The sequence below is a fragment of the Lampetra fluviatilis genome, chromosome 3, assembly GCF_964198595.1.
Source record: "Lampetra fluviatilis chromosome 3, kcLamFluv1.1, whole genome shotgun sequence".
NCBI lineage: Eukaryota > Metazoa > Chordata > Hyperoartia > Petromyzontiformes > Petromyzontidae > Lampetra > Lampetra fluviatilis.
Genome location: NC_136277.1, coordinates 4,850,160 through 4,867,759, shown reverse-complemented (window position 1 = coordinate 4,867,759; position 17,600 = coordinate 4,850,160). Strand labels below are relative to the sequence as shown.

Below are 17,600 nucleotides of genomic sequence, written 5' to 3'. Positions count from 1 at the left end.
CTCTGCGATTACATGCACATTTGCCGAGTTTGTGTGTCGATTTAATTCTGTCCCTCGTAATGTTGCCCTCTTTGTTTTTACGAGTGTGTTAGATTTTAACACCATTCCCGATATGTCATGAACATTCGTCTCCATTTTAGCACTCCGATCCACATACATTTTGGTTTCCCTTGGGTATTTTCCATTCAAAGGCTCACGCCTGCGCTCCTCAGGGCGTGTCTCTGTGTTCTCTCTTTGTACTGTCCGATCACGCTTCAATGCAACCCTGTCCTTGTATTCGATCCGCGCGTCATTTACGGGAGCACTGTCCGCGTTTTTGCCCGCCCTGTCACTTGCAGCCTGCCTGTATTTCTCATTGAGCTCCGGGTTTAATACCTCGGCGGGTGGGGCGCGTGTTGGCCGCTCGCTCGCGCTCACTGTGGGTTGTTTATCATGTATTTGGACCGCATTCTGTGTTATTCCTCTATTCCCTCCTGGTATAGCCGGTGGGGGAATTGGTCGGAATTGGATCGATTGTGTTTGACCTCCCATCCTACGATTCTCCTGCATGTTTGCCTCCATACCTCCGCGGTCTGTGTAACACCTTCCCGCTAGGTGGTTATCTTGCCATCTCTGTGCGTAATTTGAACCTTGCGTGTGTCGTGGGATGGGGTGTCGATATGGTTCTGTTCTGAACCTCTCCCTCCTACGATTCTCGTACATTTTTGGCCCAGTGTTTTTCCCATTTGGGTGCCAAATTTTTTCTGGATTGTTACTTCGCCATCTCTGTGGGTGATTTTGACCTTGTGTGTGTCGTGGCATGGGGTGTTGGTATGGTTCTGTTCTGAACCTCCCCCTCCTGCGATTCCTCTGAATGTTTGGCTTTGTGCCGCTCTCATTCTCGTGCCACCCTCTCTCTGGTTTATTTTGCCACAGGTGCGTGTGTGTTTGCTCTTCTAGGCATTGTGGGACTGTTCGGTGATTTTTATTCCTCTCTGAGAGGCTGGGTTCCTTATCCCTCTCCCTGTGTTCTGGATCCGAATTATGATTCTTAGCTCTGTATAACCATGCCATGTATGCCTTGCTCTCTATGCGGCGTAAGGATGCGGTTTCTGGATTCAAAACCATTCTCACCCTTTCTGTAATATCTGGGCTCAAGGATTCAAAAAACATAATTTTGAACATTTTATCTCCTTCGTGGTATTGATTCACATCGCCTGCGTAATACGCTCTTTTAAATTGTACGAGGTAGTCACGTGGATCTTGGTCCATGCATTGGGTCATCGATTTTACAGCATAAAACCCTTCAGTGAGTGTCGAATATTCTCCAAACTTCCGAATCACTGCCAGGCTCAGTTGTTTAAAATCATTTCTAACCTTGTGTGGTAGTGACTTTACCCATGGAATATAATCTTTATGTAAGCTTCGTTTCAACAAACTCGCTTTTTCATCCCGTCTCATCAGCCCTCTAATCATTGCCTCCTCTTCTATTGTTGCGATATGTGTGTGGATATCCATAGTCTTATTGTGGGGGTCAAAATCGGGAATTCTGATTAGAGCCTTGTCCATCAATTTAAGGGTTTTACTGGTGAATAGGTATTCTGAAAGTTGATTGCCGACAGCGTCATCATCAAACAAGTTATCATCAGGCAATCTGTCACTTTGATCTGTACTGTGTCGGGCGTGGTTAAGCGGTGTGCATTTTCTGTGTGCGCGCCCCGTGCCGTGTCGCTCGTGTTGCCGTTTCCCTTCAGTTTTTGCCTCTGCCCTTAGTGGAGCACGTCCTGTCGACTTTACTTTAACATTTTGCTTCCCTCTATCTGTGAAGTTGTCAATCTCACATGTTTTTGTTTGCATATGTATCTCTCCATCCCTTCTCTCGAATTGTGAGGGTTTCTGTTTGTCACGGATTTTTTGTTCGATATCCATAATTTTTTTGCGATTAGTCCCTGGACTCTGTCCACATACCCAAGAGTGTGATTTAATGTTACTTCCATATTTATTCTGTGGATCAACGTCTGTGAGTTTCGCTGGTGTTGCGAGCCCTGATTTCTCCTCCCTTACGATGGTGTTTATTAGAGACGATTTCTCTCCCGTTTCCTTTCCAAAATTTCCCTCATTCCACAATCCCTGTCTGTATGCCTGTGTGAGAAGGCATAAGTCCTGTCCTGCCTTCTCTGCAGTTTTTGCATCGTGTTCGCCTTCGTTACATTTTATCCAGTCAATTAGTTTCCCCCGAGGTGTGTTCGTGTTATCGATACAGCTCCCTTCCCATATGTCTCTCTGACTGTACTGCTTTGTAACAGATTGGTCGGTACATTTTAATACGAGCTCCCCGTATCCCGTAACCCATTCAAAAATTATTCTTAATCCTAACATCTTAGGTATGGCGGAAGTTACTTTGACATTCCTTTTCAGAGTACTTATAAAACAATTATTTCACAGAGTGTGGTCAGTTTGACTCGAGCTATCCTGTTATTTTCCGATTCAGTGTGCGTACCTCTAACACCATTTATCACAGGATACAATCGGTTCGATATGATTTATCTAAATTCCACTGTCTTTGTTTCAACTTGCTATTCTGGATTTTAACCTCAGAGGGCGTTTTTTTTGTTTTGTTTTACGCCCGTTTACAATCACAACGCAATGTTTGGTCCCGATATTCTGGTTAACACGTGGTGATTCATTCCATCATCCATGCAAAACACTGTCTGCGAGAGATCCCGGACGAGCCCCCATTATGTTGTATATGTTGGAGTTATGAAATTTTGATGAAAATAATAAAAATTAATAATTTTCCGAAAAATGCGCAAATCGCATTAATTATGTTAATGTGTGTATTAATATGCATAAATTATGATGGTGAGCGTAATTATATGCATAAATTATGATAATCACGGAGATACTTGTAGTAATTTATGCGGATGCTTGCGATGATGTTAATGTGTGCAGTTGTGACAATTTGACTCAGCTTCGTTTATCCAGTGTTATATCAATCAGGATAACACGATTATCATCGATTAAACATTTACCGATTATCTTAGTGTGTGTTTATGATATTTTTAGGTCTCCATTTTCATATCTCATCGCAGTCAACAGCTCTTATGAATAAGATTGTTTTGCATGGACTTGGAAGAATCACTCGAACAGTTGGTGTTAAGCAATTTTATTCTAACAAGCATGTGACATTCTATCATGCAGGTCAAACATGCGTCAATAATTCATGAATAACCAAACACTTATGCATTTACGATATCATGCATTCGATTAATATGAATAACTAAAATTCTTATGCAATTACGAGACTATGCGTTTGACTAACATGAATGAATAACTCAAAACTCTTATGCATTTAACGAACTGAATGACAAAAAAAAACCTTCCTAACAACCAGGCATCTCATTAGTTCGTTTTCGTATCGATCACAATCGGCGACTGGCCGAGTTTAAAACAAGCATGACACATTTCGTATGGCGGTAATATGGCACTTATTATACCCAAGAAGCGAAAGTACATGTCAGTAGATTCCTCGGCAAGTACCCAATTCTTTTTAACGGAATGTTTGATACAATGGTGGGTGAGGCGTTTTGCGGGAGAGCTAATCTGGCTCTGTTTTAATTAATTCATCGGCGAGGCTCTATGACAAAGGGAACTGGTTTGACAAGATTTTCTCTGCGTTTTCTTGAGTCTGTATGTGGGGAGCGATACAACCTCTCTGCCGTCTGTGCGAGTTGCAGCTGACACTTTCTCTGCGATGAGGTGAGCGGCGGCGCTCGTGCAGAAGACTTTGATTCTTTTTCTCCACGGCGGGATGACGAGTCGGTTTTGGTTGATGCGGGTCGATCTGGGTGTCGCTCGTTGTCGCTCGGTGGCGCGCGGTGGCTCGCTTGGCGCTCGCTTGGCGCTCGCTTGGCGCAAGGTGGCGCAAGGTGGCGCACGGTGGCGCAAGGTGGCGCAAGGTGGCGCACGGTGGCGCAAGGTGGCGCAAGGTGGCGCACGGGGGCGCAAGGTGGCGCACGGTGTCGCTCGTTCAGCGATGTCCGCCTTTCCTGCGGGTTGTTCGCTGGTCGTCACTCTGACGAGGAGCGATGCTTCGTTCGTAGCAGGGTGGACGTTGGCGTCTTTGTTGGCTTCACTCGCAGCTCTGCGACTCAGGATAGCGATTCTTCTAAGTTGGTGCAGACCTCGGCTTGTAGCGGCACGTCGCTACCTCGATCCTCGTCATGCTGATGACGAAAACTTCTTGACGATCTGTGGTGGAGTCGAAGCCCTGGCGACGAGATGGGCTCAGAGCCCTGCCGATCTGTGGTGGGGGGCCAGGCCCCTGACGATGTGATGGGGCCGGAGGCCCTGACGAGCTGGTGGTGGGGCCCGTGGCCCAGACGATCTGTCTTGAATGGATTTTTTTCGGCTTATATCGAGAATATCCACTCAGTTTCCCGAGTTGTTCAAAGTCTGTCATAAAACCTTCTTGTGGGTGGGGCCATCTGCATCCGTGTGTGTGTGTGTCCGTGTGTTTATTAGCTTTGAAGACACAGCTGTTGTCGTTCTGAAAGGGGGGGGGGGGCTCGTGACGGCGCCAACGAAGTTATACATTAGCCAGACCGATGATTCGCGTCGAGTTATATATATATAAAAGAGATATTCGAATCCATGTTTTTGTTACTGAATAATATTTGTCGTAAAAACCTACGCGTTAAGCGAGCTTAATTATTTCCGCCCTCGCTCGGGGATCATATCTTTTGTCTCACACAGCTTAAGTTGTTTTGGTTTGGAAGTTGAAATGCGACTTATTCCATTATGCCCCAGTTATGCCGAAACCGTGTTCCCGATGTTTCATCGTGACCCGATCTCTCATGGAGATGTTATTCCTTGCGTGTGCAATTTTTGCTGTCCGTGTTGTGGGAAGACAAAGACGGTTGTTTCCAGTGTGGAAGCACCCGGCGCATGCTTTTATTTATTTATCTTCGAGGACGTGTTAATTTCCTTTGAGCCATTGCCCCCTTTATGGGTGCAATTTCCCGGCTTTGTGCCTGCGTGTGGAGATCCTCTCGGAAAGACAAAGACGGTCGTGTTGCTGCTGTTGTTTTCAGGGGGTTGTTGTGTTTGGTTAATTTTGAGAGCCTTATTCACCGTTAACTCCTAGGATATTCACTTTAATTCCGTACTTATTATTTGACTTCTTGTGATTATTTAATCTGCTATCCCGGCTAAGAATTTGTTTTGGAGCGAAATAGATGCCATAATTGTTCTTCGATGCTTCGGCCCGGCCGTGTAGAAATTCTATAAAGGTAAATAATGTCAGTATTTAATTAACAATGATGGGTCGCGATTCTGGTGCAGACTGTAGTCTGATTTTCAATTGTAGTGAGGATGGATACTGTTTGCTTACTTCATGGCTAAGTTGTACTAGTTTGTCTAACATGGTTCAAAACCCGTTTGTGTTTTTTTTTATCGTTAATGTTGTTCCTTTGTTAAGAATATAATTATATATTTCGTGGCCTGGTTTTGTACTTATCAAAGGGTTTTTTTTTCTTTACGAAAGGATGTTTCTTTCAGAACCCCCCGGCTACCATTCCCCCCTCCCTTGTTCCTCTTGTGTGAAATTCGGGGAGTTTTTATGATCTTGATTACCCTTCTTTCATGCCCTCTTTCCTTTGAAATGAGGTGTGCGCACATCTGTGTTAGTGTGTGGGGACCTCTGTGGGAGTGTGGGGGCGTGTCCGTTCTCACGTTGCCCCGTGTCTATAAAAAAAACGATATTATCTATGTTGGCAGAATAATTCTTAAAAAAAAAAAAATTTAAAATTAAAAAGGGGGGCATATATCCAACAGTGCGGAGGCGCTGTGTGCGGAGTCGCTTAGAGCAGAGTGCAGGATAGCGAGGTGAAGGGTAGATAAGAGTGGGGAGAAGAAACATAAATGACCGTATAGATAGTTATAGGAGTGCCTACAACTGGTGCATAAAAATGTGAATAAAGTGTAAGCAGGTGACTTGTTACAACGTGTCAGTCTGAGTGATTTACAAAAGAAGACACTACGCTATCACAAGAACAAGAATTAGAATAGGTGACGAAACCTTTTCCATTGTAGTACCAACGTTTGGAACAACCTTGTTTCCTCCCTAAATATCCTAAATCTTCTTTCAAAAAATATCCTGAAGCAAAAGATTTGTGCTGGATACAACCACATTGCCCAATGTCATTTGTAACTTTGATACTTACCCGTGCATCGAAAGTAACATTTTGTTGTTTTGTTACCTTTCCCAAACTCGCATTTATTGTTGAAAAATCGGCAGAAATTTATATACTTTTGCAATTTCTCCTGAAATATTTTTTTAATCTATTTTACATATTTATTTTTTGTGATCTTCTTACCTTTTTTATACTTTCCACTCCAATCGTTTTTGTATTGTTTCTTGTAACTTTCTGACCCACCCCTACTGGACATCTATGAAAAAGAGCTTCATAGCTAATCAGATTTCTCCACGATGAATACAGATTCTGATTCTAATTCTAGCTGTCAACATTTCCAGCAATAAGGGAGGAGGCGATTGAGTTGAGTTAGGCAGCAGAGAGAATAAGGACAATAGGGTTTCGAGTCTGTGCCCAAACTGGTCACTTCAGCCTACAAACCTTTATCAACTGAGCTTCACTCGCAGTCCCTGAGCCTTCACTGCACAGAGCCTTTCAATAGATGCTGCTTAATCATGAACACCAGTTGTTTTTTAAGGAAAATGTGTTGCTTAATTGAAGCATGCTCTACTTAAGGTCAATATCTGTTTTCAGAATGGAAGAATGCAATTGTGAATACAATACTCCATGGGACCAATACGACAACTCCGTATGACTACAGCTCCATCACCCACTACGGCATGTACGTGGTGCTTCCAGGTTTTACCTTCACAGGGATTGTGTATGAGAAATATGTAATATTCTGTATTTTAGTGTAAATCATTTTTTATTAACTGATTTATTCAATCGCACAGTTCTGTTGTAACAAAGGTTAATGTGTGTAATTGGTTGAATCACAATGGAAAACAAATATTTATTTTACAGGACTTGTAACCAGGGAGTTGAACCGATATATTTTTGGGTATGGTTCTGGTTAACCCAAAACTGATTGAACTGATTGCAGTTCAGTTTAACACGTAGGCTTTTGCGACCGGTGTATTGGAGAGCCAAGCCACAACATTGGCTCTCCAACACACCGGTGTGCTGTACTAGTGACGAATTGACATGTTCTGTTTACGTAACAACCATTACTAGTTTGGCTGTCAGTTGCTGGCGGGTTTTAACGACTCATTTATATATTTAAGCGATCTAACCCAAAAAAATCCTCTTATGGATTTATTGCGATTCATTTATTAAAAATGGGCTCGAATGGTTCGGTTCCACTTATCTGTTTTCTACAACTGGGGTAAACTTGTATGATAATACAAATAAACTAAATGGCAAAAGAAAGACCTCTTGGGTAGCATACATTGTAGGATACACAAGGTATTTTTTTTTAGCTAATGTGCAATATATATGTAACGTTAGGAAAACCAAACGCACTAACAGAGAAAAACGAAGGACGTGGATGAACGACGCATCCGAGGGCACACGTTGACTAATTGCGTGCTAAACATGTAATGTGCGATAAGACTCTATGCTAAGCATACGTAGGTAATTAGAGATGTTCTTGCCAGCGCTAGGAAATGTAATATGTTATGCCAGAACATTGTAATAAATACAGTACCATTGCTGTGCGTTTGTGCTCTAGCAATTCTGAAGCTAATGACTTACCCGTTGCATGGAATTCGGTGAGCCTGTGCCCTTGTAGGCCTCGTTCTCCCTTGTGCTGTCTTTGTGTGCACTCTCTACATTCTCCCACAACTCGTGAATCTCAGCCGTCCTCTGCTTCATGGTGATGGTCACTCAAATAAAAATGTACAGTCGATTTTTTTTGTTACATTAAATTGTGCATATTAAAATGTCAATAATTTAATTTTGTTAAGTTATTCGGTGTAAATGTAATGTTAAGTATTCCTTATTTGTGAATGCAATTTCAATTTATTATTAAATATAAAGTTTGCCATACATACCACATTAGCATAAAGGCTCTCCCTAAATACATCAGGCTATGAGAGATTTTACTGTAAATTAAATGCATTTTTGACTCAACATTTAATTTAACGCATAAAATTCGTTCAATATTTTACAAAACAAGTTAAATCAATGTAATTGATTTATCTTCTTGGTTCTTTCGGTAAAGTCACGTAGAAGGGAAGTAATAAAATAATAAAAACAAAATGTAATAAAATAATATAATTCTCACGACGTTTCGGCCACAACGCAAGCAGCCGTCCTCAGGTGAAGAATGAAACACCACCAAGCTAGGAGCGTATATTTAAGCTGGGCTGGAGGGGGGGAGCTGCTAATCCTGCATAATGCACGGGCATAATATTAACTTGAAACCCCCTCCGTCCACCTCCTACGGATTCTCCATATGCTAAATTCCTCTTGATATGCAAATTATTTTGTTAAGGCGCTCTTCTTCGCACCTCCCCCCCTCCAGCCCAGCTTAAATATACGCTCCTAGCTTGGTGGTGTTTCATTCTTCACCTGAGGACGGCTGCTTGCGTTGTGGCCGAAACGTCGTGAGCATAATATTATTTTATTACGTTTTGTTTTTATTATTTTATTACTTCCCTTCTACGTGACTTTACCGAAAGAACCAAGAAGATGAATCCCTGCAGTCACAAAAGCTTTAAATAGAAATGTAATTACTTTAGTAAATGTATGTCCAAAAAGAGAGGGTGTTCACCAGCTGACTACGTGCAGGCCCAGGGGTCAACAACCAAAAGAACAAGATAATTTTTTGTTCGAATTCGGTAAAAAAACCTCAATATTTCAAGAGCTGAAATGCACGTGAATAACGTCACGGAGCAGTTCTTTAAGAGCCGCATGCGGAGTTGCAGGTTGCCGAGCCCTGGGCTAGATTGATGCATTGCATGCAGAGGACTGCAGAACATTGTTGGCCACTGTGTGTTTATTAACGCAAAACTGCATTTATTTATTTAGGGTATCCTTTCTGGTTTACCCAAAATTACAGTGTACCCAAATTTCCAGCTTCCTTCAGTCTAGCTTCAAGAGGTTTAAATATTATATATTGGTGTACCTGAGCACGTGTGAATTTGACTCATTGACAAGTTAATTTGCCTTGGAAAATATACCCATGCCTCAAGGGTCTGCATGCAACAAAGTAACCAATAACATTCCACTTCTATCACTATCCCACAATTGTGCACACATGTTCTCAAGTTGCACATGCCTTGCATGTCGGGCTTAATATCAAATCCATTGTGTGTAATAGAAAACTCCTGGTATTTGCATGTGCCTGATTGTATGTTGAACTTCTTTTGCACCGTACATAGCAAACCGTGCGAATCAGAGCTGCGGGGAAAGGACAGAAAACTAAGCACAACAAGCAGTTCTAAAGAAATTAGTTTTCAATTTAAAGAAATTAGTTTTCAACTTAGATATAAGATATGATTGGAGTAGTGGTGTGCATTAGTGTGTAATGGCATTGGTATTTTTTTAATGGTTCTCCTCTGTGTGCCCCCAGGACTGCTGGATCTAAAGATGAGCACAGCCCCACCATGCTACCCAGAGATACCAGCACCATGCATCGCTTTGGTGGCGGCCACACCCTGAGTGATGGCGATGTGGAGAAGATCGAGAAAATGTTCGACTCCGAGCCGGCACCACGGCAACGAAGAGGAGCATTCTTGAATCACCAGAACGTATCTGCAGGTGCGAGAGCCACAGCCATATTGACCATTCGATAAGATGAAGCAGCTTTACTGGTAGTGGTGCGTGAGCACAGGGTGATAACAGTCCACTTCACTACCCCCATAGGCAGTTTTTCTCACAAGACGTGAACAGGTGGCCACCGGATGCCTGAAAAATACGTGAGACTGTCGAAGCTGCATGCAGTAGGAAACATGGTGTCTCCTTGGCTGCCGTGAGCAGAGGCCGGGTGCTGAGTCTTAATGTAACATTGGCTTTAGGTTCAAAGCAATGTTCGTGGAACTAGTGGGGAAGAATTTTCAGCATGTAATTTTATTATTTTTGGTCAACCCAGCAATCGTGATAGTGCAGTGTATGTGCCTTGATCTGATTAGATGCTATTTTGACAAGTGGGGAAATCTCGAGATTTTCGCTTGGTCAAAAGTGGCGCCACAGTGGGATAGAGGGGGGCTAGAGCTGATGCCCCCCACCTGGCATACTGGAGGGCTAACAATAAGCTTACCTCACCACCCTTCCCTTACTGTGGGTGACAATGGGTTTGGCTTGGCATTGGATAAAAAAATGTAACCAGATCAGATGACCTTGCAAGCACCCAAATATGATAGGACATTTATGTGCTATGAAAAAGGGTCCTTGCCTGAAACGTCACATTCGATTTTTTAATAATAGATCACGACGTTTCGATCGCAACACAAGTAATCGTCATCAGGTGAGACAATTACAGCAAGAAAACTGCTGAAATAGGCGAGAGAGCTGCCGTGACAAGAGGTTATATAGGTCTGAACTGGGAGCAACCCAAGGGTAAGTGGGCAGGGCTGGAAGTGGAAGGCTGCGTGTGAGACACGGGGGAAGAGGTCTACCGCGGCTGCGTATGAGACAAGGGGGAAGAAGTCTGCCTCGGCAAGAGTGAGAAATCGGCGGCAGGTGGGGGGGGTCAGAAAATACACATTCACTAACACAGCCTCTCTCTCCCGCTGCCACCGATGTACTATGCCCCACCCCTCTCTCTCCCCCCTTGCCTCCCCCTTTCTTATCTCTGCCCACCCCCCTCTCCCCCCTTGCCGCCGATCTCTCACTCTTGCCGAGGGAGACCTCTTCTCCCGTGTCTGCCTCTTCCCCCGTGTCTCACACGCAGCCTTTCACTTCCAGCCCCACCCACTTACCCTTGGGTTGCTCCCAGCTCAGATCTACATAACCTCTTGTCACGGCAGCTCTCTCGCCTATTTAAGCAATTTTCTTGCCGTAATTGTCTCACCTGATGACGATACCGCCAATGCAGTATCACTCATTAATTGGCTAATTTGAAGCGTGTCTATTCAGCTGATTGCTCGGAGCTTATTTAATTAACGTGAAGTATGATAACGATGCTGTAATATATTCCATAATTAAATATCTACAATACATTCCAAGTGGATTTCTTAGCCGAGTGTGAGACAGTAGTTCCTGGTTGAGACAATGGAGCCGAGGGGGTGGGACACCACGAGTCTCAGAAACAGCTTAAGTAGCACACCTTGTAACCTGTATACATTTCATTTAAGGGTTATTTATGGATGCAATGATGTAACAATATCGTTTTAATATTTAAATGGACTGTAGTTCATATTCTTGGTTCTTTCGGTAAAGTCACGTAGATAGAACATAAAATAAGAATTAAAAAAAATTGAAAATAATAAAAGCAAAAAACCCACGACGTTTCGATCACAACACAAGCGGTCTTCATCAGGCGTGATATGAATTTCTGCAGTCAAAATTGGACTGTAGTTGTGCAATTCACACGTAATTATTACACATTTAAACAAACGAAGAGGTGTAATGGGTCAAGCAGGTTGATGTTGCTATGTGGATTCACAGACATAAGGTGCTTTGGGTTTCTGAGGCATCTAGGTATTATATAAATGCAAACATTATTAGCTATGAAGCTGGATACAGATATGAAGTCACATGGCATGCACAGTCGCAACATATTCACCGTGGCTCTATGTTACTAACAGACAAATTGACAAACAGGTTGACGGAGCTAATGCATCAATGTTTTCAATCTTGGTTTGATGTACGGTTTCTTAAAAGTATTCGGAAAAGGTGACTGTCATTCATAAAATCACAATGTTGACAGCATAACCAGATAAACAAGTAGGTTTTCGTGGACTCTCACTGATAACAGGGATGCCTGACAAATTTCTCCAATATTGATGGATTAATAACGTGAATATTATTAAAGAATATGATTGCAAACGACATTGAATGACACTGAACAATTACATTTGCACTTAATCAGAGGCATATCAGCACTTCACCTGCTTGATAATACACCATGCTCGTGGTGGTGGCACCGAGCAGACTTTGCTGAGTATTAGCAGAGTGGAGGGGTGACTTGATTGTAATCATGTTGTGTGTGTGTGCTCGTGTGCCCTTTTGTGCAGGAGCTGGCCCCATGCTCAGAGACGTTGGTGTCTCGGATTACTCCCTCGTGGACGTGGTGGGAGTCTGGAATCAGGTATCATAACTGTGGCTTTACTGTGACTTGTAAAACCACCAGGTTATTTATACATTCTAGCATTCATCATAATGTAGTAATTAGGAATGTATTTAAAATGCATGGACATAGAATCTGCACAGCCATCTGTAATAGGGTTCTTTACTCTTTAGCATAATTATGTTTTGAAGGGGCGGTGACATGCCCTAGCGGTAGCGCATTCACTGCCTTTTGCAGAAGGGTTTAAAGTTCGAATCCAGTGGCCTCTCTGGTGATAACTGCAGGTGTAATACCTGTATGGCAACATATTATTCTGAAACCTAGGCTGATTATGTGCCTCATGTGGTTAGCATGGTGCCTAGAGTGTAGTGTTTACACAATGAATGTAAACAGTTGCCGCCTGCCTGACTTACGTGGTTATGGTGGCAACCTGAAGGTAATCTACTTTGAAGGCAATGGGTAAATTCCCCCTGCTACCTTGGGGGATAGGTTGTGAACCAAAGGCTATGGGAGTAGCCATAAATAAATCGTCAAAAAGCAATGACAAACCACTACTGCATTTGCCAAGGAAATCATGGCCATAAATAGCAGTATTAATGGCCATAACGGAGTAGATGGGGCTTCACAGAGTGAAAACACCTCGCCCGGAAGAGACTGTTATGGGCAGCAGATCACATTCGACCATTGTCCTGTGACTGAGCACAACAAAAACATTCTAAGCACAGCAACTTGGAATGTAAGAAATGTATACCAACAAATACATTTTAATGCAAGAAATTACAAGACTTGAAATAAATTTTAGGACTGAGTGAAGTTAGATGGTATGTTAGTCGATAATATACAACCAATGGAAAGTTGTGAATCTATTCAGGAGGGAACCTACATGGGAGAGGAGTCTGGATGCTGCGAGACAACCAGGCTACAAGCTGGTTGTCGAGCTATTTCGCATTGTCTGAGTATTGCTTGTGATATTCAGATGTAAATCACTCTTAACATGCATCTACAGCATTTTATGAGGAGATAAGGCTAAAGAACAGTGTAAATCTCAGGAGATAGAATAGATTATAATTGGACCATATGGATTTGGGGAAAGGAATGGGTGGTTAGTGACAAAATGGGGTTTAAAGCACATCCCAGAAGCAATGGCGGAGCCAGGATTTTCAGGTAGGGGGGGCAACCCCTCCAGCCATGAAAAATGATAGGAGTTGTAAGTAAGTAAGGACTTGTCCCTTGCTTTTATTCGACGCGTGTGCGGCAATGCCGCAGCCATCGATCGAAGGTTGAATTCGAACCGCATTGTGTGATCGGCATTGCGCTTGCTAAAGGTATGCCTTCGTGTACTGTATACGCAACTGCGCACAATTCTGTGAGTCACGTATAACTGTTTTGCCGTTAATTATTGCCAATTATGGACTCAGACTATTGTCCTGTCATCTCATAGAGTCCCTGGCACGTAATAATATGCTACACAGTGGCAGTGGGGGTCGCAAAATGTCGATTTATTACTAATAATAAGGGATTTCTATCGGATCATTGGGGGGGAACGTGCCACCCCACTTCCCCTCCACTGGCTCCGCCAATGCCTAGAAGATTATGGGCTTTGAAGAGCCCAGGTGACCGTAGTAGGAACCAGACTGATTAAAAAATATTAATTTACGGTTTTGAAATGCAATTCTTCAGTCAAACACATATCCTAGAGCAGATTATGGAAGCGACCATATTTGTGTTATAGGTAAAATGACAGTGACATTTAGGAAGTTATAGAAACTAACTGGGACCCCTAAAATCCATGTGCAATTATTAAAAAACAGATTGAGCAGCTGTCAAAAGTAGATTATGCTCTTAAAAATACGGATGTGCAGATAAAATAAATAGAAATATATACTTGTTGAGGTGGCAAAATAAATTATAAATGAAAGGTAGAAAAAAATGGATGGCATCAGAAGTATGTTCCTTATGGAAGAACAGAGAAGAATAACACATTGGTCCACAGTTGCTATCAAGACATTGTAATAGGAATGTAACCCAATTTTTCCTATTGGAACAAGGTTTCTGCATTCGTTAATTCTGCATTCGCGAGCGTTTTCAGGATTGCAACCCTCGCGGATAGAGAGGGTTGACTGTATATGTACATATATGCCTCCCTGTTCCCCATGATGAACATGCCTCCATCTTCTGTACTGTGTCTTGAGATGAAGTTGCAGGCAGATGCTGTACAATAACTTTTGATTCTTCTATCTGGATTTGATTGCACTTTGTATTTAACTGAGTTGTGTACATATGTTTTATACCTCCGTTTTGATTTGCTATCATACGTTTTTCATGGCTAATTCACTCTTACAAATTAACTTGACTTAATAAAATAAGTGTTTATGTTGTTTTATACTATGCAATTCGCTTTTTCAATATATTTTCTCTTATAACCGAGATCTCCCTTGAAAGGAAGACTTGTCGTCTCAATGGGCTTTCACCTTGCTCAAATAGAGGTTATTCCTGTTAAAAGTCTTCATCTTTGTTACATCTCAAAAGGCCCATTCTTACGGTGAATATATGTTGGTGTATGGCCTAGTAGGTGCATGATAGTCCTTGTCTTTTGATATTGCAGCTACCCAAGGAAATTAAGGAAAACAAAGTGCGAGGTATGTGTTGTTGGCTTGTTTTTTGTTACAAATTCACAATAATTGTATTTCTTTGCGTTTGGCGATAGCATCTTACACTTACTAGTATTTACAAGCATTTATTTAATTTATTACACATGAGCTTTATGGTAAGCTGATCCGTGTGAATTTTACTGCAAAATTCCGCAGGGGAGAGCACACAGCTTAACTAAGATTCAAACAGTGCTCTGGACATCGTTTTTTGTTTATTTTTTTTAATATTAGTCACGGGTAACCTACCTTTCTCCAAATGCCAGCTTTTGGAGGTTTCACCAAAGTTCTAAGCAATGATATTCAGACTAATACCCATGCATGTTGTCTTCTGAACAATGTTGGGTAGTGGCAGGTCACGCTGCTACAAAATGTTTAACACTTACAGAGAGTGCACATTGCCACTCGGCCATGATGGAACCCTCTACATGTATTGCACAATGATTCATTGAAACCAATTCTTATGCTCCAGTGACATGCATCAAATTGTGCGTGTATGAATCGATTATTTACAATCCATGTATAATTATACGCCAATGTTACATTTTACATAATATGCCTGTTACATTTAGGCTAATAGATCCAACAAAAACTGCAAATATTTGAAAAAAAATACCATTGTAATAAAAAACTACACACGAGAAGGTATTCTTGAATCGAATCGCAACCCTGAATTGAGACAACTCATTGGATGAATGTACATTGAACCTCTTTTGCACCATACATAGCCAACCATACTTTTTGGCGGTGCCAGAGAAATACAACAAAATAAACACAAAAAGCAGTTTAAACCAAATTCTTTTCAATCTAGACTTAAAAGTGCATAATTCCAGTGGCTTCCTAATATTGAAAGGAAGATTGTTCCAGATGGCTGCAGAAGCGCATCTGAAAGCGTGCGATGCAGTGAGATCACTGGGCCTAAATCATTGCTTGTTATGTCAACACCTGCCATGGGAAGCTGCTGGCACTTCTATACGCCGTGCGTAATCTGTGTAAAATTAATGCTTCATTTCTCTGCCACTCATCTCTCAGCATAGATGCCTCCCCACTGAAGCGATCCCTGGCATCCCCTATCAGTTTTGAAGTGGCCTGTTTTTATCTGCTTGCTTGACGCAGCCTTTCTTCTGCTGCTCTGCTTTAGGTGCTTTCACTGGGTGTGGAGTCAGTGACAGAGTCTCCGCAAAGAATGGCAGCCGCTGGCCCCAGGACCGGAATGGCAACGTCTACATCCCATACAAAGTGTCTTCAGACTTTTGTGAGTAATTACGTTCATAATTATTAAACAATATGATGAATATATACAATAAGAGATTAGTATAAATATGTAAATGGAACCTGTTACGACATTACGTGATCACACTGGTTCACGACTCGACTCGTAGATAAAGCACACCTCCCTCTATGCTCCCTCACAAAATACAAACGTTCCCTATTGTGCGTTATCTCATCACAGATGTTACCATCTTACCTATAAACGTAAATTGTGTCTGTCTGTCTGCGCACGCCTATCCTTGTAACGCTTTTAACTGACAAACTGTTGGGTTTATATTTGAACAAATAACACAGATACAACAAGCTAAGCCCCGGACAAAAAAGCTATTTGTTTTTGCCCTTGGTCCAATGTAAACTAAGAAAATCACACTTTGTAACAATTTACGCTGATCGTAATGATAACTTTGAGTGCGCCAAAAAGAGCACGCATCTGCACATGTGCGTAAACACCGACTCGCGGTAGCCCCTAGCAATGCAAACAAGCTTGGCGAGCGGCGACAATTGGGATGGAGGTTCTTCTTCGCGTAAAAAATGTCAAAAAGAAAAAAATTGAGCCTCTCTAAGATAAAAACAAACACAAAGAGAGTGGCGCTGTGGCGCATAAAACAAATAGTGCGGGACAAATAACGAAGGCACCTCAGCAGCACCGGCTGAGGAAACTGAAAAGCAGCATGCACGGAGACAAGCCAGAGACTGCACAGCCACTGCAGCAGCCCAAGATGAGGTAAATCCTGAACAGCGTGCATGGAGACAAGCTACAGACTGCACAGTTACTTCTGCAGATGCACACGCTGAGGTAAATCCTAAACAGAGTGCATGGAGACAAGCTACAGACTGCAGAGTTACTTCTGCAGAAGCACACGCTGAGTTAAATCCTAAACAGAGTGCATGGAGACAAGCTAGAGACTGCATAGCCACTGCAGCAGCATGGGCTGAAAAAACCCCTGAAATATCGTGCATCTCGACAAGCCAAGGACCACAAAGTCACTGCAGCATCACAGGTTGAAGAACATGCTGAACAATCTGCATCTCGACAAGCCAGGGAACGCACAGTCACTGAAGCAGCACGGGCTGAGGAACCACAACATAAAAAATGGTGCGCAAGAGGCAAGTCCGTTATGCTGCTGCATCAAGAACAAGAATAAATTACCTGTACTGGAACAGAGCAGCTTTAGATTACCAACCTGAGATCGATAATTATCAGTCCATTGTGATATTAGGCTCTATGTCAATTACTTGCGAAGAATGTGGTGCTAAAAAGTGGAAAGGAGAATCCAAGGCAATGTGCTGCAGTGATGGAAAAGTCAAACTTTGCCTTGTGCAGACCCCCCCTGAGCCACTGAAATCCTTGGTATCTGGCCATACCCCAGGGTCTAAACACTTTCTGACCAACATCAGGAAGTACAATTCTTGCTTTTAAATTACTTCTTTTAG

The 17,600-nt window shown here is 42.4% G+C and overlaps 1 protein-coding gene across 1 annotated transcript in view; it reads left to right on the top strand.

The window, feature by feature from the left end:
* The first annotated feature begins 6,819 nt into the window (after nt 1–6,819).
* LOC144948025 (uncharacterized) overlaps nt 6,820–17,600 on the top strand; it is a 71,974-nt gene continuing 61,193 nt past the window's right edge. Inside the window, exons 1-5 of the mRNA XM_078877456.1 lie at nt 6,820–6,855; nt 9,589–9,776; nt 12,194–12,267; nt 14,852–14,885; nt 16,036–16,149. Of these exons, the coding sequence (XP_078733582.1) occupies nt 6,854–6,855; nt 9,589–9,776; nt 12,194–12,267; nt 14,852–14,885; nt 16,036–16,149 (412 nt within the window). The 5' untranslated portion in view covers nt 6,820–6,853. The remainder of the gene's footprint in view (nt 6,856–9,588; nt 9,777–12,193; nt 12,268–14,851; nt 14,886–16,035; nt 16,150–17,600) is intronic.